General features: G+C 41.7%; 1 protein-coding gene across 1 annotated transcript in view; it reads right to left on the bottom strand.

Moving 5' to 3' along the window:
• The window catches only part of TTC5 (tetratricopeptide repeat domain 5), a 170,141-nt gene that overhangs the window by 21,376 nt on the left and 128,347 nt on the right, over nucleotides 1–20,418 (bottom strand). The window contains exon 9 of the mRNA XM_069244282.1: nucleotides 7,239–7,383. Within this exon, the coding sequence (XP_069100383.1) occupies nucleotides 7,239–7,383 (145 nt within the window). The remainder of the gene's footprint in view (nucleotides 1–7,238; nucleotides 7,384–20,418) is intronic.

Genomic DNA, 20,418 nt, shown 5'->3' with positions numbered 1-20,418 from the left:
GAAAAAAAAAAAACGTTTCTGGACCCAACCACAAGATGGCGGAATAACGCAAAGCATGTGAATCCAGAAAATGGTCACGCTGCAAAACCATTGTTCTACAAACTCTGATGGATGTGGAAGGAACGACAATTCTGCTACAATGTTTTGTGCTGCTATCCACCATGGGAGTGAATCTCATTATTTTAGTGATTTGTATGCAATTGTTGAATGACCCGCTTACTTGTGACCACATTTTTTCTAATGTACCCTGTATAGGCTGCATCATTGGGGGCAGAAAAGGAGAAAGAGATTAGACATATGCAGGATGACATAATGGCTAGAAAACATTCAAGTAGCATTTTGTTACCTCGGTTTGGTTCTGCAACTGGGTAGACAACGTTTTAAGAGCTTGTTGCCTGCCTTGGAATGGTCTATAACAGCCCCCAGGAACTGACTCCTTGTTTTTGAAAGCATGAACGGCTTGTCTCTCTTTAATATGGGGCCCAGCTCTTCAAAGAATTTGAAACACTAACTGATCTTTTGATAGATTGCATTGATGAACGTATGTGTATACTTGATGACCTAACTTCCAGAGGTGGGCTGCGACTGACACCATGCACTTGGCATAACTCCTGGGTGCCTATTTGAGTCCAAAGGGAATTATCTGGAACTGAAAATGTCCAACAGCTACCTCCAACATGAGATACCTGCAGTGCCTAGGATGTATAAGCATATAAAAGTATCCCTCTTTTAGGTATGGGTATCCCAAATGCTTGTTTTTAATACGATGTTATGAAACTTCTTGTAGGGTTACCATTCTGAAAGACTGCTTTCTCAGGAAAGTGTTCAGTTGTCTTAAGTCCAGAATGGGTCTCCAGTCTTTTGAAGCTTCTTTACGAGGAAGAATCTGGATATGTGGATGATGATTTGGGATTGGGTTTCTTGTGCCCTTGTGGAGCATGTTGAGTATGTCTGTTTTGACACAAAGCTGATGCAAGTGCTTGATCTTGACTGGTGGTGTTGTAGGAGGCTTTTGGAGGAATTCCAATGTACTGAATGAGATCTAAAACCCATCTGTTGGTTGGTGATATTTTTCCACTGTTTGAAGTAAGCAAAGGGTTCCCATCTTCCAGGGTCCATATCACACTTATGGTGCAGCGTCCCTGTATGTGCTGTGGTATCACTTTAATAGAAAGCACAGCAGCTGTTTAAAGAAGCCACTCTATCTTTCACAGGGCATTCGGCACCTGGCATGCCATTTAAAGATGAGACAGAGACTCCCATGTGTGTGGCTGCAATGAGTAAATGCACCTGCTGGCAGATGTATGTTTGGGGTGCCCATGGGCCCCCTTTTAACTCCTTTCAGATGGTCCCGAAGGGAGTGCACTGACTGCGCAATTTCTTTGTGGTGAACAGTGCATCTCCTGATATCCTCTTTGCCTCTGTGCACACATCCATTATATGGTATAGAGGCTGAACTTTCCTTCATTAGCCTGGAGCCACGCCCCTTTGCTAAAGAGGGAATACTCTTAAGACAGCACTGATGGGATCTATATCACAAGGAACTGAGCAAGGGTCTCCATCTCTTTATGTAATAGTACAGTGCCGCATTGCCACAGAAAGAGCAAAGACTCTTGAGCCCCTAAGGGCAATGTATGTAATAGGGCCCTATGTCGTGCAGAGCGCACAATACGGTAGCTGGTGCCAGTAGTTAGTCAGTTTAGTTTTGCCTGTGTCCTGCAGTTTTGCCTGTCCTCCCCTTCTGCATCTGGAGGGTGCCCTTGATGTGTTTCCCCAGACACTGCTATGTAAGGTGTCTGCTGATGTTGCCCGTAGTATTGTATAAATTGTGGCTGAGGCTGGTAGAGGGGATATTTGTACAGCTGGTAAGATCCTGAATAGGGTATGAATCTGCCTCTAGCTCCATCCGGTATTGTTGGCTTTGACACTCTGGAGTGCGTCATCAATGTGTTTGCCGAACAACACTACCCATTCAAAGGGTATGTCGAGGATTCTGTTCTGCACTTCCAGTCAAACAGAAGTTTCTTGCAGCCTTTCCGAGTCTCCTAAGCACTGTTGTTCCTGCTAGTTGTCAAAACCCTAAGTCCGCTGCGCTCATTTATTTAGCAGTGGATGTTGTAAATGCTCCCCCTGTCTTGCTGTTGAATGAATATTTCCTCCCCGTTTTACTATCTGATAAGAATTCCAGTTGGTGTACAACATATGGCCACATTTTTCGGTCTTAGAGGACTGATATAGCAATTGTGTTAGTTGTTCTAATTGACACCCTTTTCTTGAAAGCGCGTATTTTACAGCCTTCTCAATACGGAGAAGCAGTGCACAATGCTCAAGAGTTTCTGGATGTACTTTGTGTTACTTGCATCATTACAGAGCTTGGTATGGATGGCCTAGAAGAAAAAAGTGTTGTGTTGCTTGGCGCCTTATGTTTCTTAACTATTCTTGGTACAACTGTGGCTGCCGTTGCATCAATTTTATGCCCTCTGGCCACAAATGGTCTATAATAAGGGTTACTTCGGCTTGTCTTCTAAATCGTCATTCCCAAACTTTTTAGGATGACCCACTTTTTAGAACAACAAACTTTCACAACCCACTTACCTTTACTCAACAAAGCATTGTGTGGTAGTGCACTGTCATTTACAGACAGCACATTTTCCACTGAAATGACCACTAATGTTTCACAGACGTACAGTAAGTGTGGAGATGTATAGAAACTGGGTTCCCATAAATATTTAACATTTAATACATGTAAGTAACTAACTGTGATACACAAATGACAAACATTTATTTATGAATGTAAGTAACTAAAGCATTGTATTAGTACATTGTCCTTCACAGACATTTGTTGTTAATGATAAATATGTCATTTACCACAACAATTTGAGCAACACCAAGTAAAGTGTCTTGATTTATCTAGATCCTATAAAAATCCGTTTTCAGCACACTTTGAAATTGCAATGTGCTTAATTTTGCCTCCCTAACTGCTGAATGCATACAGATCCATTTACAGGTATTTACACTTTGTGTGTTGCAAAAAAATGACAACCGACAGCCTTTTCTTTCACACTCCCCGTACTCCAGCAAGATTATCACACAATCCACTTTAGAAACGTGTCTACATTTGCAGTCAGAGAAAGAAAAGTAAACACCATTCCCGTCCTCCAAGAACTGACAAATGTGACAAGAAAAAGGCGGAATTTAAAGGAGTCTTTAGTTGTTCATTGGATTTTCTCAACCTACCAAACATCGTCTAGCCAACCACCAGTGAGTCGCAACTCCTTTTAAGTACACTGTTCTAGATGGTTCTCTGTCTGAACCATCTAGAACAAAAACAGTTAGTTTCTTTGGATGTCAGTGGGATTTTGAAACTTTCTGATGCTCTTTCGACAAGGGAATGGAACCTGAAAACATTGAGATTTTCGATTGGGGTATTGGTGGTTCAGCCGTTGGTAATGTGTACTCGTCCCATTCATTGTCTCTTGCCCTTAAGGGCTGTAGGTTCACCTTCTTCTATGACTAAATATAGCTTGTCATCTGATGTGATGATTTGTATTTTTTGCAAAGGTATATGCAAGAACTGCAGCGTAAGGACGATCTACTGATACAATTAAAGGGGCAAATGCTGGAGACAGAAAGACTCAGAAGGCAGACATGAGGAGGTGTGATGTTTTTGATTCCTCTGAATGATGTGTGTTTGATGAAGGCTTTTGGGAAAGAGGGCTCTGAGGAAAATGCAAAGCTATTTGCGCAACCAAATCCTTTCATGACGAGAGACCTGATAACACTGTCTTGAAGGAAATAATTTTTACATGTGCACAACCCTTTTATAGCAGTTGCAGTTCGAATGTCAGTGCACCCAACCACGAAGCAAGTTTCAAATAAATGCAAAATGCTTCTAGTCACCTATTTGACTTGGCAATGGATATCCTTAAGTAATGAAAAAGAGGCCTTAAAACAAATATACATTGTGTGAGGGATTATAATTGTATGGTTGTTATGTTATGGTAAGTTGATTTGTAGAAAACTCCAATCACCTGAGGGAATCCAGGCATTTCGTTCGCTTCCCAACATCCTGTTCCTGCAGTCTTACTTATATTTTTATGATTGTATTTCACATTTATTAGTCCTGTTTATGTTCCTAAGTAGTGTCAAAGGGAAGGGAAGACTCCTGCAGGCACATAAAATGCTGGCTGCAAGCCTATATTTTATCTGTCTTCACACATTCCTTCACTCAGGCATTTTATTGCCTCCAGAGCAAAACACTTTAGTGGCTGTGCTGGCCACGCCCCTTAACCAGTGTCCTATAAGACTGATACTGCTGCATGTTGGCGCCTGCGGTGTACCAAAAGCTATTCCAGGGGAACGTATTTGCGCCAAGCGTCAGGACCACTTGTCCACTTTGGTCGACTTGCTTCCCACTAATTCCTTTTATGTTTTCCTGTTGCTTTGCCAGCCAACTAAATGCCATGCTCCATCTATTCTGCACACTGACTGGTCCTGTCACTTGCACTCACTGGTATTCTCCTTACACTAAGAGTGTCTCAATAACGTACTTATCTATCCTTTGTGCTTGAAAGCTACTCTGTGAGAAGACACCTGTCCTCCCACCTAACTTCTACTGTGTGAAAGTCAAATAATTTCCTAAGCATAATCTTGACATCTTTGGTTTCATTTCTATCAGCAATGCTTACACAGTTTTCCTCACCTAGGGCCTGATTTAGAGTTTGGCAGATTACTCTGTCACAAACACGATGGATATCCCATCCGCCGTATTATGATTCCCATAGGCTATAATGTGATTGTAATATGGCGGATAGGATATCGTAACCCTCTCTGCCAAACTCTAAATTAGGCCCTGAAACTTGGCTAAATGAGGCATTAGCACCCAACGTTATTCTTGTGGCTCCTGATGGATAGTCCGCTACCCACCAAACTATCCCCACTGCGCTGATGGTGATTTAAACAATTACGAATCCAAAAAAATACACAGAACAACCATTAAAAACTACGACAACTTGAGCCACATGTTCCACCACCTGTTTGAACACCTGCTAATGACCTGAGAGAAATTTTCAACAATTCCTGATATTGCCTCAGGCTAGTCTTTAGACTATTTGCACGTCTAATACTCTGAGATAATGTCACCTCTTTTTAAATAAAATTGCCAATAATCCTTTGAATTTAGTGAAGTGGCCCTCTATGGATGATCTGGCTAGCTTAACAATCATCACTGTCACTCCTTTTGGTTCCTCTTTGTCCAATTTCTCTAGGGTCTCTGTTCAGGAAATGCAGGTTGCAAATCTGGCTCACCGGCTGATTCTTGTTCTGCTCACATTTTGGTCACTGCGCTCATAACTATATTGGTCCAGTTTTGGGTCAGCTAATCAATACTTATATTTTGAATGCTTCTGTTACGGAGATTGAAAACAAGTCCAGGTTGTCCCCTTGCTCAGGAAATCATCATCTGATCTGTCAGTAACGTGAAACTGTAGGCCCATCTCTCTGCTTCCTGCCACTTCCAGAAATTCGGAAAAAGCTTTAAATTCTCAGCTTTCAGAATACTTCAAGCCAGTTCTTTACTTCACAAATTCTAATTTGGATTCAAGCTCATCGTAGTACCGAATAACCTTTGCCTGCAGTGTCGGAGCTTATTAGAGCAATTGTCGATCAGGAAGGTTCTGCTGCACTAGTGTTGTTCAACCTATCTGTTACCTTTGGTACAGTTTCTCAAGACATTCTGCTGAAAAAGCTTTTCAATCTGGGAATCTGTACAGTAGCCGTAAAATGGTTGTGTTCCTGCCTTCCTAATAGCCTCCAAGCAGTTATCCCCTCTCTGTACAAGTTTGCTGCATTTGACCAGAACATGGGTGTTCCTCGGGGCTCATTCTCTTAAATATATATACAGCTCTGGTAGACATCTGGTCCAATCTTTTGGGTTCAATGTTATTTCTTACATGGACTATATTCAATTAATCATTTCTATCTCTGATAATATTTCTGTGGCTCTTAACTCCTTCAGTGAATGCATATTCTTTTTTTAACTGGATGAAGGACTGTTATTTGAAACCTAACTCCAAAAACAATTCTCGGTGCCAGTCTTGGTGGCCTCCCAAGCATGGACAACCTCCTGCCCTAAACAGTGCGATTAGAAACCTAGATGTCAAGTCTAATTAATATTGTTGCTGCAGTTCCCACTTCTCCCCTGTGTGTGCTGGTTTTCTCTATTCAAACTGCTAAGGAAAATACTCAAGACATTAGCCTTGTCAGGCTGTCAATGCGCTTCTCTGGGCCTTCCCAAGTACCTGGTTCCCCATCTACAAGAAGTTCCAAATGTTGCCACGGGGCTTATTCTCAACCTTCCAAGCTGGCAGCCCATTTCCCCATATCTCATGGAGCTTCATTGGTTTCCCATCCACAAAAGAAAGAAGTTCAAATCCCTCGCTATAACCTTTAGAGTATTTTCCAACAAGAGCCCACTTCTTATTCAAAAGCTTATTTGGCCCTACTATCCCATTTACCCCTCATTTTCAAGCCAGAAGCTTATTCAGCTCCAGTGGGTGACTGCTCCTTTGTCTTTGCGGCAGGCAACTTTCGGACCATCTCAAACCTTGGCTTTTCCGTACAGAACAGATATTTTCTCTTCACCATCCCCACACCACCCTAGCTGGCTCATTAGTCTTCTATGTTTAGTGCCAGGGTGCCACTTCGGGTAACTGCTGAGCTGCACACGTTTTTCATTTATGCAATCATTACTGACTCACATTTTAAGCAACTAATTCATCCATCTGCCCTAATATTACATCTGCTACCTTTTGTCCACTGGAAGAGAATTGTTTAAAATATCAGTGATTGAAGGTGAAATGCCCGCTCTTCTGTGGCGGCATAGTAATGTTGTCCTATATTAGAGGATAGAGGATTATGGGGATGATGGGGTGGTGAACACAGAGTATGCTGTAAGGAACTAATATAATGCAGATGGTGAGGGATGTGAATAGGAAGAGGTGTGTGCAGTCCTGCTGCCGGGCTACAGGTTTCCACTTGGATGCAAGAGTTAAGGTGTGAGTTGGTTCCAGTGACTAGGAGTCGGGTATTATGTGTCTGGGCTAAGGGGGCATGTGTTTGTCTTTCTGTATTCAAGTACTACAGTCATACGTGTTGACAATTCAAGTTTCATGAATTCTGTGAGAGGCAATAATTGACCTGTATTGGCAGACTGCATGCAAATGGCGAAAGATACTTACTTGGCCTTTGTGCTCAATTTCATGCTGTTTTAAATAAGGCTCTGGGATGGCTACTGAGTCTCCGATGAGCACACCCCAGTGATCAGCCAAGTTGTAAACCATCACCGCGTAACAGGACCCTTCAGAATCCACCAGACCAAAAGAACTGTGAAAGTAACAAAGAGGCAAAAAGGGGCAGATGAAGAAAAAGAAACAGAAAAATTAGGGAATAAAATAAGATTGTACAGTGAAAGAATAATATTAAAAAACGATGGCAAGATGAAATGGTGAACAGAAGACGAAAGGGAAAATAATAAATAAATAACATTATGTGAAACCAAGATATATAGAAGCAAGAAAAAATATAAGGACACGCAACCACAACATTAATGAAGAAGACAAGAAATGTTACTGACCTGGTATTAAAGCTCCCCAATGCTGGTATCTTTAATATATTCATGTGCTTGAATCATTCACCGTTGTCAAACTGGGAAGCCCATGGCATAACTATCAACAGTAGTAATTAAAAACATGTATTTTAAACCATTAGAAGCAATGTTACTTTAGTTGCACACCCACCTCATTTGAAAAGACTCCAACTGTAGACAATGAAGTGAGTTCACTGGATTCCTTTTCCCTCAGAGGATTCAATATATTAAATTTCGACAGCACTAGAGTGAAAGGATGTTTTGAAGAAGAGCTTCTGACAGGGGAAAAGGGGGAATTTGGTGTAAATATATGAAATATAAGGGTGAAGAACTGTAGTAATAGGTAAGTAACTTATTTATTCTCCAACATTGGATCTTACATAGATATGCATGCTTGAATCAGAATAGCAAGCAATGTGGACGAAAAAGTCCATATGTATTAAATAGATAACATAATTTGTTAACATTCTTAAGACTAACAATGAGTAGAAGCTTACCCTAATGGAAAATATATCGTAAAACCCCCTTGCCAAGAGTCTCTTTCTGCGTCTACGTCCAAAGAGTAGTGTCTCATAAAAATGTGGGAATTCTTCCATGTCGGTGCTCTGCGGATGTCGGACAGAGGCACTCCAGCATAAAGCGTCTCCCTAAATAGTAAGGAATGAGACGTTTTAGAGTGACAGAAAACAATATTTGAAGTCGTCCTTCTTGCAATCCCTTGCCTAGAGAGTAGTCGCCCAATTTGTGGATGGCCGAAAGCCAAGAAAAGTTGGTTTGATTGTCAATGCTGATTTTGGAACATGAACAGACATCCAAGGAGTGCAGTGCTCTTTCCAAAATTGTAGAGTGATTTTGAAAGAAAACTTTGTGTATGACTGGTTCACTGAGACAAAAGTCAGCAGGCTCAGTACAAAAGCGTAAGAATGCATGAATCTTACAGACTCTTCTAGAGGATGTAACTGTTAACAGCAAAGTTCTCTGTCATGATACATACTTAATTTCTGCATTATTTAAGTGCAAGAATGGATCGTTCATCAGCTGTTTAAGGACTGCACTGACCTCTACTGAAGGCAGATTCTCAGGCAAGAACTCCTGAAACAAGCAGGTAAATAGAGTCCACAGTTCTGTGAACCAATACTGTCTGGCCCACACTGGGACGATTAGTATTTATGGACGTGGTTGTTGTCTAAGTTTTGTGTTTGTGTCCCAGAACAATTTCTTCAATCTTTCTCCTTCTTCTGGGATGGAAAAACCTTCAGAATACACACACACGTCTGGCAATAGAAATAGTATCTGCACTGTCCAACTAAGTAGAGGTTTTCTTTTGTTAAGCATCATGTCGAAATTTTTTAAAGACACAGTGTCGGCTAACATGCTTCTGAGGTTTGGCGCAGCAACTGAGCTTTGATGTGCGAGCTGTCAAGTTAGAAGAAGACCCAACACTCCAAATGTGCAGCCACTGGAGCTAGATATTTTGTAAATGATCTGAGTGCTGACTCAAAGCCAAAAAGGAGTGTTTTGTACTGGTAGTGAAGGCCAGCCAGCACAAAGCACAGGTATTGTCTGTGCCATCAATGAGCTTGAAGATGGAAATATGTATCTTGTAGACCTAAGCAAGCCAAACAATCCTACTGACTGATGGACTGGAACACTCAATAATGAGATCATCCTGACAGTTTGTTTCTTTATAAGCTTGTTCAATGCCCTCAAGTCTATAAGGAGGCACCTCTCCTCTATTTTATACTGAATTAAAAAAAATAAGTCAAACAAAAATTCTGCTGTCTTTCAAATTCCAACACCGGCTTTTATAGCCAATGTTTAGGCCTTTGTGGAGGTTTTGACATACATCCAATAGAGTGTTCATGCTCTATTACATTCAGCAATTTGATGACATTTTTCACAGGGCCGAAAAAGGTATCAATACCTTTTCCCCACAGCCATGAAATGTGGAGGGGGATGGGCTGCACAGAAAATCCATTACGTTGGCTCCAATATTAGCAACTTGTGTTTGACAGTCGCAGTGTTAAATCTTCTGACTTTTGTCTACCATGCTGAGTAGCAGGTTGGTTCTGGGGACAGTATCCCTGCCTGAAGGCATGAAAATCTGTTAAAGATTCTGCCTCAAACATACCTTTCCAGGCATAGAACTGTCTTCTCTAATAAGAGTAGTGTAGGAAGTTGGCTCTGTATGTACTATTTCAAAGTAAGGAATAGTATGCACAGAGTCCAAGGGTTCCCCTTAGAGGTAAGATAGTGGCAAAAAAAGATAATTCTAATGCTCTATTTTGTGGTAGTGTGGTCGAGCAGTAGGCTTATCAGAGGGTAGTGTTAAGCATTTGTTGTACACACACAAGCAATACATGAGGAACACACACTCAGAGACAATTCCAGGCCAATAGGTTTTTGTATAGAAAAATATATTTTCTTAGTTTATTTTAAGAACCACAGGTTCAAGATTTACAAGTAATACTTTAAATGAAAGGTACTTCACTTAGGAACTTTAGGAACGTTAAATTAGCAAAATAGTATATACAGTTTTCACACAAATGGCATATAGCTATTTTAAAACTAGACAGTGCAATTTTCAACAGTTCCTGGGGGAGGTAAGTGTTTGTTAGTTTTTGCAGGTAAGTAAACCACCTACGGGGTTAAAAATTGGGTCCAAGGTAGCCCACCGTTGGGGGTTCAGGGCAACCCCAAAGTTACCACACCAGCATCTCAGGGCCGGTCAGGTGCAGAGGTCAAAATGGGGCCCAAAACGCATAGGCTTCAATGGAGAAGGGGGTGCCCCGGTTCCAGTCTGCCAGCAGGTAAGTACCCACGTCTTCGGAGGGCAGACCAGGGGGGTTTTGTAGGGCACTGGGGGGGGGGGGGGGGGGAGGGGGAGGGGAGGGACACAAGTCAGCACAAAAAGTACACCCTCAGCGGCACGGGGGCGGCCGGGTGCAGTGTGCAAACAAGCGTCGGGTTCGCAATAGGATTCAATAGAAGACCAAGGGGTTTCTTCAGCGATGCAGGCAGGCAAGGGGGGAGGGGGGGGCTCCTCGGGGTAGCCACCACCTGGGCAAGGGAGAGGCCCACCTGGGGGTCGCTCCTGCACTGGAGGTCAGATCCTTCAGGTCCTGGGGGCTGCGGATGCAGTGTCTTTACCAGGCGTCAGGTCTTTGAAGCAGGCAGTCGCGGTCAGGGGGAGCCTCGGGATTTAATCTGCAGGCGTCACTGTGGGGGCTCAGGGGGGTAAACTTTGGCTACTCACAGTCTCGTAGTCACCGGGGAGCCCTCCCTGTGGTGTTTCTTCTCCACAAGTCGAGCCGGGGGCGTCGGGCGCAGAGTGCAAAGTCTCCCGCTTCCGGCGGGAAATGTGTGTTGTTTCAAAGTTGCTTCTTTGTTGCAAAGTTGCAGTCTTTGTGGAACAGAGCCGCTGTCCTTGGGAGTTCTTGGTCCTTCTAGATGCAGGGCAGTCCTCTGAGGCTTCAGAGGTCGCTGGTCCCTGTGGAACGCGTCGCTGGAGCAGTGTCTTTAGAAGTGGGGAGACAGGCCGGTAGAGCTGGGGCCCAAAGCCGTTGGTGTCGCAGTCTTCTCTGCAGGTTTTTCAGCTCAGCAGTCCTTCTTCGTCTTAGGTTGCAGGAATCTATCTTGCTGTGTTCTGGGAGCCCCTAAATACTCAATTTAGGGGTGTGTTTAGGTCTGGGGGAGTAGTAGCAAATGGCTACTAGACCTGAGGGTGGCTACACCCTCTTTGTGTCTCCTCCCTGAGGGGAGGGGGGCACATCCCTAATCCTATTGGGGGAATCCTCCATCTGCAAGATGGAGGATTTCTAAAAGTCAGTCACCTCAGCTCAGGACACCTTAGGGGCTGTCCTGACTGGCCAGTGACTCCTCCTTGTTATTCTCATTATCTCTTCTGGACTTGCCGCCAAAAGTGGGGGCTGTGTCCAGGGGGCGGGCATCTCCACTAGCTGGAGTGCCCTGGGGCATTGTAACACGAAGCTTGAGCCTTTGAGGCTCACTGCTAGGTCTTACAGTTCCTGCAGGGGGGGGAAGTGTGAAGCACCTCCACCCAGAGCAGGCTTTTGTTTCTGTCCTCAGAGAGCACAAAGGCCCTCACCACATGGGGTCAGAAACTCGTCTCTCAGCAGCAGGCTGGCACAGACCAGTCAGTCCTGCACTGAACAATTGGGTAAAATACAGGGGGCATCTCTAAGATGCCCTCTGTGTGCATTTTTTAATAAATCCAACAATGGCATCAGTGTGGGTTTATTAATTCTGAGAAGTTTGATACCAAACTTCCCAGTATTAGGTGCAGCCATTATGGAGCTGTGGAGTTCGTTTTTGACAGACTCCCAGACCATATACTCTTATGGCTACCCTGCACTTACAATGTCTAAGGTTTTGCTTAGACACTGTAGGGGCATAGTGCTCATGCACCTGTGCCCTCACCTGTGGTATAGTGCACCCTGCCTTAGGGCTGTAAGGCCTGCTAGAGGGGTGACTTACCTATGCCACAGGCAGTGTGAGGTTAGCATGGCACCCTGGGGGGAGTGCCATGTCGACTTAGTCATTTTCTCCCCACCAGCACACACAAGCTGGCAAGCTGTGTGTCTGTGCTGAGTGAGGGGTCCCTAGGGTGGCATAAGACATGCTGCAGCCCTTAGAGACCTTCCCTGGCATCAGGGCCCTGGGTACCAGGGGTACCAGTTACAAGGGACTTACCTGGGTGCCAGGGTTGTGCCAATTGTGGAGACAATGGTACATTTTAGGTGAAAGAACACTGGTGCTGGGGCCTGGTTAGCAGGGTCCTAGCACACTTCTCAGTCAAGTCAGCATCAGTATCAGGCAAAAAGTGGGGGGTAACTGCAACAGGGAGCCATTTCCTTACAAGTAGCATTGTCTCATTAGCAGCCCCTCTAAGGAACTTGCTGTGTCTGTACCTGTTTTTGTGGCCTGCAAGGCATCATCCATGTGTTTCCTGAACAACTGTTCATGCAGAATGGCATATCCAGTACCACTGACTGGACTTGTGGACAAAAGGTAGGCAGCTGCATTTCCTGAAGACTGCTCCAACAGCCATCCCTCGGAAGCCGCTGTCAGAAACATTCACTGATGCATCTTTAAGGATGTATGGCGTTCATTCCCTTTCTTTTAAAATGCTCTTTGTCTTCTCTCAAACGTAATCCAGGAGTTTGCCACTGCAAGAGGCAATGTCATCTCATAGCTGCCTGTCGTAGCACGACAAGATCGCATATGCTATTTTGACTGCTGATACTGCAAATACTTCATTTCTCTCTTCAACTCTTGCCTTCACCATCCACATGGACAAAACATGTAGCTGCTGGGTTTCTAGAGCGCCTTTTCACTGTGGTCGAAATAAGTCAGTTTTAACTTAATTTAACAAACTTACTGGTGCTCTGTTTGGTGCGGTTTATTTCTTTTCCAGCCTCAAAATCAGAATAGAACCTATACCGGTACCAGACAGGCCTTCTTCTTTTAAAATGTAGTCAAGAATTGGGATAGTTCTTACTGAACCCCTATTTTTGTTTTTAAAATCCATTGTACAGGCAGGTTACATTTTTGTACCACTCAGTCAGCCATCATGTGGAAGCTGTAAACATCATCTGGTGTGTTGATTTCTTGGGACCGGTTCTGGGCTGAGTTGTTCAGCTGGAACATGATCCTCAAATTGTCTTCCTGTGTGTCACTGTCTTGCTGATCTGAGGGTAATCATCATCCCCATGTCTCTATCATCAACATCTGATAGTATGTCTTAACCCAAATCTCATCTAGGTAAAAGAAGGTTGATTTGTAACCTCTTCTCGAATAAGCATTTTTGGTGAGGGGTGGAGGGGCACTAAACAGAAGGATTGGTCTTCTGAGTGTCACGTGAACTGGACAAGGAGTCAAATCGTCTAGAGAGGTCAGGGGCAGGTAAACTGGGCATGCTGGAGGTAATTTGATATAGAAATCCACGATTAACTTATTCATGGATTTAAAAAAATCTATGGGTGCTTAAATCTTATGTATCCCTGAACCGGTTGGCACTTCCATCTCCTAGGCACTGGCAAAATATGGTAGTTCTTGGTGGTGGTACTTCTCTTCTTCTAAGTCACCAGCTATGTAATAGATATCTATTTCAGGCGGGCTCTCTACTTGTAAAGCAATTTCAAATAGCAGCTCATCGTGTGAACATATGGATGCTGATTATCTACACCAGTCACTATCACTGTAAGCCTCACTATCTGTAGATGAAGATGAAGGATCACCCACAAAATGTGCGGATCACTCTAGATTGATATTTATTGGTGATAGGAGTTGCAAAAGCAGTAAGTGGATTAAACTGGTGTTTGGGGCAATACTGTGGTAACTGTTAGTTATCTGTGAAGGCTACAGTGTTGTTGCCAAAGTTATTGCCAGGATAGAGGTTGCCACTCAACATTCCGCTTAAAAAATGCTGTGGCGTTGATGACAGGATCTTCATTACAAAGCAACTTTGGCTTCATCAACAGGATGGCAGTTGTTGATGGCATCTTCATCAATTATTTTATCGTCAGCAGTACAAATGTAACAATCATCCTTGATGTAATCGCCGGCGACGTGATTTTTGTGGAAGGTTTTTGTCTTTACTTGCTAATGGTGATGATCTTGAAGGTGTTGAAAAGGGCAAATCAAATGTATGTGACTTAACTGTGGATTCTGCCACTAAAACCACCGGCATTCTTCTCCAATTATTTTCCTGGAGATTCAGGAATTAAACATTAAGCCTTTAAAAGATGCAGATGACCCTATCTAGCCTTATGATTCTTGCTTAGTACTGAATGCCTCACCAATTGTTTTCTATATACACAGCCTTATGAAGAAAAATATAATGTTGTGTGCGAGTCCTCAGTAAAGATCTTATTGCTTCAAACTCCTCACATGGCTGGAAAAGAGATCTTGAACAAAAAGCTTCAAACATGCTCATACTTGAAGGTAAAACATTTTTACTTCAGCCTTCCAGTAAATACAGAAGCAAGTATTGCCTACTGTCTGTATTTGAAGTGAAATAGAGATCTTGCTGGAGGAAGAAGTTCAAAAGGTCAAATCTAAAGAAAAAATAAGCAGAACTCAGGATCCCTGTTACCTGATAAACATGCAATAGAAAACATCAGAGTGGAAGCCTCTGACCAAGACTGGAGCTCTGGGCCCCATCCACCTTATTGGCTAAACTAAATTCAGATTATAAACTGAGGTGGATGGGTTACTGTATGGCAAGGTCTCAACAAGGATCCCAAGTGGCACTATTGGCTTTATTAGTAAAGCTTGATCAACATTGCCTGATGAACTTTATACCAATGGTCAACTTATCTTGTTCTGTTACATTCAGTTTAGAAGTAGGCCCAAGTATATCACTTTGTTTTGAAGAGATGTTGATAACCTAAAGAGACCCCCCCTGAATATACAAGGACAACCTTTATATTTAACATCGGATTGTCTACAAGTTCATGCCTAATTATTTATTATTTGTCATTTATACCCATGTTATCTCTGGACTTTAAAAGGACACTGTTTTAACTAGGCTTGTCATATGCAAAGCTATTTCTATTGTATACGAGCACTTCTCTCTTGTTATTTATCAGCCATTTGTTTCAGTCACGAGTACATTTGTCTTTTCTTTTTTCTCCAATCACACAACTTACCGTGAACATATCAAAGTCACATCTAAATTCTCTATATATTAGGATAGTTAGTGGCCCTAAACATAGTCAAATCCAAGCTCATGTTATTGGTCCCCAATTTCACACTTTATTAATGTATTAATATCAAGATCACTCTCCCAGGATTTTTTTGGGCCAACCATACAATAACTCATATTCAGGAAGTTTATAATTAGTCACCCCCCTACCCCCTTTTGGCCTTAAGCATTCATTTTTATTACACACACAACATGGCCAACGTTTTAGCCATGTTTTGTAATTGCACATTTTACACCACTGTAAATATGCTAGCAATATAGTGTTAGCCCTTGAATAATCTGTAAATACAGATCCATTCAGTCACCTAAGACAAGATGATCAACCTATATGGCAAAGTACGTGCTTGACATGCATCTTTGGTAACATGCCTACTCGCGTCTTTTACCGTTTCTAACATGGCGCTCCATTTACATTTCAGTTTTCTTACATTTCGTGTTTCAAAAACAGAAGTAGGACTCGGACGCAATCTTTAACTAAATAAATCCTATTGCGCGTGTTCACGTTTCAGACGTATCCAATATGGCACCCAACTAACGCTGCATTGTCAAGCCCGTGTCGATTCCGTCCCGATTTTGCTAGTGGTATTTGGGTGAGTTTCAGGAGATACGGCTATATTGCTATACTTGCAATTACCTATTTAGACCAATCCATGTGGGTTTCTTTGATAATATTATAAATAACTTGTAATTTCTATCAGCGAATAACACTAAATGTAAAGTTTGTAGATAATTGAATAGCAGTAACCTACTAGTGATGACTGCAAAATTCACATGATATCATCACCTCATCTTCTCTTACAATATTATTCCTTTAGTATTGTACTTTAGTGTTACGCAAATTATACTTAATTCACCTTGGAATATTATCACAACTATCTTAGAATACTTACTGCCGATTAAACTGCTTAGCGCCCAGTCTGTTTTTGCAAATTTCTACAATACTCAATGTAAACTAGCCGTTTATTTATTTTTGGCATATTTCTTGTATTTAGACCACACATATCTTTACCATGAACAATTTGAAATGAATATCTCAATTGTATGACTTTCCTTTGTTTTCTTAGAAAATCTTTAAAATGGAGTGCATGACTAATTAACCTTGTGGGACTATCTGGACATCTTGGATAATTTACCTTCACATTACATTTTAGTTTGTTGTGCCAGCACCACTGTCAACTCTATACTCGTCTATTGATCTTTTGGTCTTCTAATCTTACTACTTGAACCGGTTTTCTTGATATTTGTTCAATTTTGACTAACAGGGAAGGGGTTATATCAAGTAAACACTCTCCTGCCTCTTTTCCTCTAAAGGTGCTTCAAACTAGGTTCACAAGGCTCACTGTTAGGCTTTATTCTTTGTACACAATTCCACTATCTTTGCACAGTCTACTGAACACCAGCACGGATGGGTGAGAGCCCTGCATGACCTTCACTTGTTTCTAATTCACTAATACTTGGAAGGTTCCTTTTTAATAGCTGACTCGCTCATTTTCTATCACTTGCAGCCTTGAGAAAGCCCTAGGTGAACACACCATAAGGGGCGAAACACATGTCGGCTGTTTTCTTCGTGCAACCTTCAAGCTTTTTCCAATACTGGATATCAACGAATAAACCAATACATATACTTGAATCACAACACGTGGACTTGATTAATTCTTAACTGCTTGCAGATTGCACTATGCAAATCTATCTTTTCAACATTAATCAAGTGGGTTCTCAAATCCAGTATTTACAGACTTTTGTTTCCCTAGGGGATTTCTGGTCCATACCCCTACTTGAGTTCCCACCACCAAACCTTTAGCCTCTTACTGGGCATTCTCACAGGAAGGACATTTGGACCTTCGCTACTCATGGTAAAATTACTTGTTGTCTATGGCTGTTTTCAGTTAGTTTTTGATGTAACTTGCGTACTGGAATACTGCTCTGTTAACATTGATAATCAAGAGTTCCCAGCCTTACATTGAAGGAAAATTCAAGCATGTAAATCTATGAACAATCTAGTGCTGGTGAATCTTGCATAATCCACTGGAGACTATTGACGAGGCCTACGGAGACAAAATCACTGATATATGTTTTGGGGTCAATGACAGCTGTTTAATTGAGGAAGGTTCCTTCAGTGATCACTGTGAGTTACTCATCGAGGACTGGTTTTTACTCACTAGTGGTGGGGTTTTCATCCATCACTGTCTGCTATTCATTGACTGTGGGCTTCTCATCTATAATGATATCTTACTTGTTGATGAGGGAGCCTCTGCTCACTAATAAGTCTTTGGTACTGACAGCATAATGTTTGTCAATGACAATCTTTATTGGTATATCTTTGGCTTTAGTTGTCGATGGAGATGCAGGTGGTGGTGAAGCCATTCTTGAAGGCCTTCTGTAAAAGAAGTTAGAGGTCCTTCCAGAAAAACACTCAAATTGTATATATAAGGAAAATATTAGCAGCGCTCATGTATTCCTGTTGCCTGATACCATGTGGAAGAAAATATGACAGTTGGAGATTCTGAGAAGGATTAGAAACCTAGCCCCAACCACTTGACTGTTTAGTCTGTGGGTCATAGATTTAGGGCGAAGGGCTAACTGGTGGTATATTGCTGATTTCCATGTGTTTTCAATGTCAGTTGTTGTGCTGAAATACTGCTATGGTAATACTGACTATCGAAGGGTCGCAGCTTGACGATTAGGAATAACTCAAGCATGTTAACCTAAGAAAAGTATCAGTGTTGGAGAACTAGTCATTATCTCTACTTTCGTATGACAGCATTTCTTCCAGTGCTGCCTCTGTGTTTTCCTCCGCCACGTTTATGTTCTTTGTAGTTTATGGAAGTGGGGGAGGTAGACTATTCTTAAAATCTTGTGTAAGGCCATGTAAAGTATCCTCTCTTCATGTGTGGTTTATGAATGGATTAGTTGTTTCTCATTACGGAACTTCACCTAGACAGAAGTCCTCCTGTTTCCATCTTTCTGTCATCTTTCTCAGACATGGTGATTCTGCTGTTGTACCGATGATGAAATAACATGTTTTAACTATTATGACAGTAACAGAATGTGTCTCTTGAGTTTACCAAATTTAATTAGGTTTGGGGGGAAAACACCTTCTGTCTGCCATACTATCCAGTCATGTTTTGACGTTGGTGTAATGTTACAGCTAGGAAACATTTTCCTTACTGTTCATTTCCTATTTGAATTCTTTCAATTACTACTCTTCTCAGCATGCTTGTTACAGCCTCCTTTGAGGCTGTTTTGTATCTTCTGACAATTCATTACTCTACTCATTGTCCACCCTCTTAATATCATCAGTGTCTATTCCTTCATTAGCTTTGCTGCCCCTTCTGAACCAGGGGTTTTCTGGATTTGTAGATTGCATGAAGAGTTTCCAGGGGCTAAGTGTAGTGGCTGGACAAAGAAAAAAAGGAACCACAGATAACTCTTGAAAGGAGGGTGTTTTAGATTTAAAAAAGAGGTGATTTTGGAGGTGGAATTGATTCTTGAAGAATTGTGCAGCACTAGTAAAGGTCATGCTACAGGCTCATTACGAACACACCCATGACGAAAACCTTTTAATCTAAATAAAATGCACTTTTTGAAGGAAAAATTAAATTGTAGAAGCATTAAAAACATGTGAATCTGTAACGGTTCTTGTTGAAGAAAAGGGTGAGTTCAAGGAAGTTTTAACAATCTCACTGTAATTACATCCACGTCTTGTGAGGCAATTCGGCGCATGCATCAGCACTAGGTAGTGCTCTTTAAGTTCTGTTCTTTTCCAGACAGGTTTTTGTAATGGTATACAATTTTGCAGGTTAGATTCTAAGTGCGTAACTAAATATTACATTTTAATTTTCTTCACTTACATTCACTTCTGTCTACTTCACAGCATCACTTTTCACCAAAAAGATTCTATAACCCATTAAGAGGACAAAGAAGGAATCATAAGAGTGCACGGGGCTGAGGAGAAGTGAAAAGGTTATGTATCTGAAGTCCCAGTTCGGTTTCACAGGCATTTTTAAACTAACATTTTTATGAAAAAATAACCCCATCATTTTGCTCATTTCTAATCGAAATGTTTTAGGTTTTACAGCTTGAATCAATCAATCAAGAAAGCTTCAGGTGTGCCGCACTTTTCTCATAAATACAGAACGTTTAGTGCTTGCTTTCATTAGAACACGGTGGGAAGCTGCAGTAGAGCACTTGGGAGTTTACTGCTGGTTTTGAACTTATAACTTTCTGTGTGCATGTCAGAATGTATTATTGACATGAGAAGGATGTTTGAGAACTCAGAAAATGTGTCCTCATTTCGATTTTGAAGAGCATGAACTGTAATTTCTATGGTAAAAAGAACCCCTTTGTTTTGTTAATTTCTGAGAGAAATAATTTAGGTTTAAGGTACTTTCAGTACTTTAGGTTTTTACAGCTTTGATTCCATCAAGATGGCTTCAAGTATGCAACACTGGGAGTCATCATTTTTACCATGGTAAATTCCTCTGCAAACTCAGAATAATTCCTAAAATTAGTATGACACCATCAATAAATGATTTATATTGTGACTAAAGTTGTCTATATGTGCTCCTTTTTGTACTCTCAAAACCTGCCACTCACTACAATCAATTTCAAATGAGGACCATGACCCAGAGTCCTATAATGGCTGCCAAAACATGTTGCACATGCTGTGGCCTGCCAATAAATGTGGTGGTTACTTTGAGACCCCCAACATGCTTGTGGGGATGAGGATGTGCATCCTGCTCCATATTTGTATTTTCGTTAATTTTCAGGACTTTTACCATGTCTCTTAGTACTGTAATGACTGACACAACATATTGTTTATGTTGTGCCCAGCCAATCAGGATTGATTAGTTCCTTTTAAAGTGGCCAATCAGAGCATATCTAGATGTCAAGGGTCCAGATACATCTATTTTTTTAAACCCTTCCTGACCACCACAGCCACCTCTTTAAACATAAGTTTCTCAAAAACGTCTGAACATATTTACACCAAATCATAAAAAGTACACTATGTAAAGTTCTAACTTTTTGAAAAATGTGGGTGTAT

This window comes from Pleurodeles waltl, chromosome 7, assembly GCF_031143425.1.
Source record: "Pleurodeles waltl isolate 20211129_DDA chromosome 7, aPleWal1.hap1.20221129, whole genome shotgun sequence".
NCBI classification, from domain to species: Eukaryota; Metazoa; Chordata; class Amphibia; order Caudata; family Salamandridae; genus Pleurodeles; species Pleurodeles waltl.
This window is presented reverse-complemented; position numbering and strand designations above follow the sequence as displayed.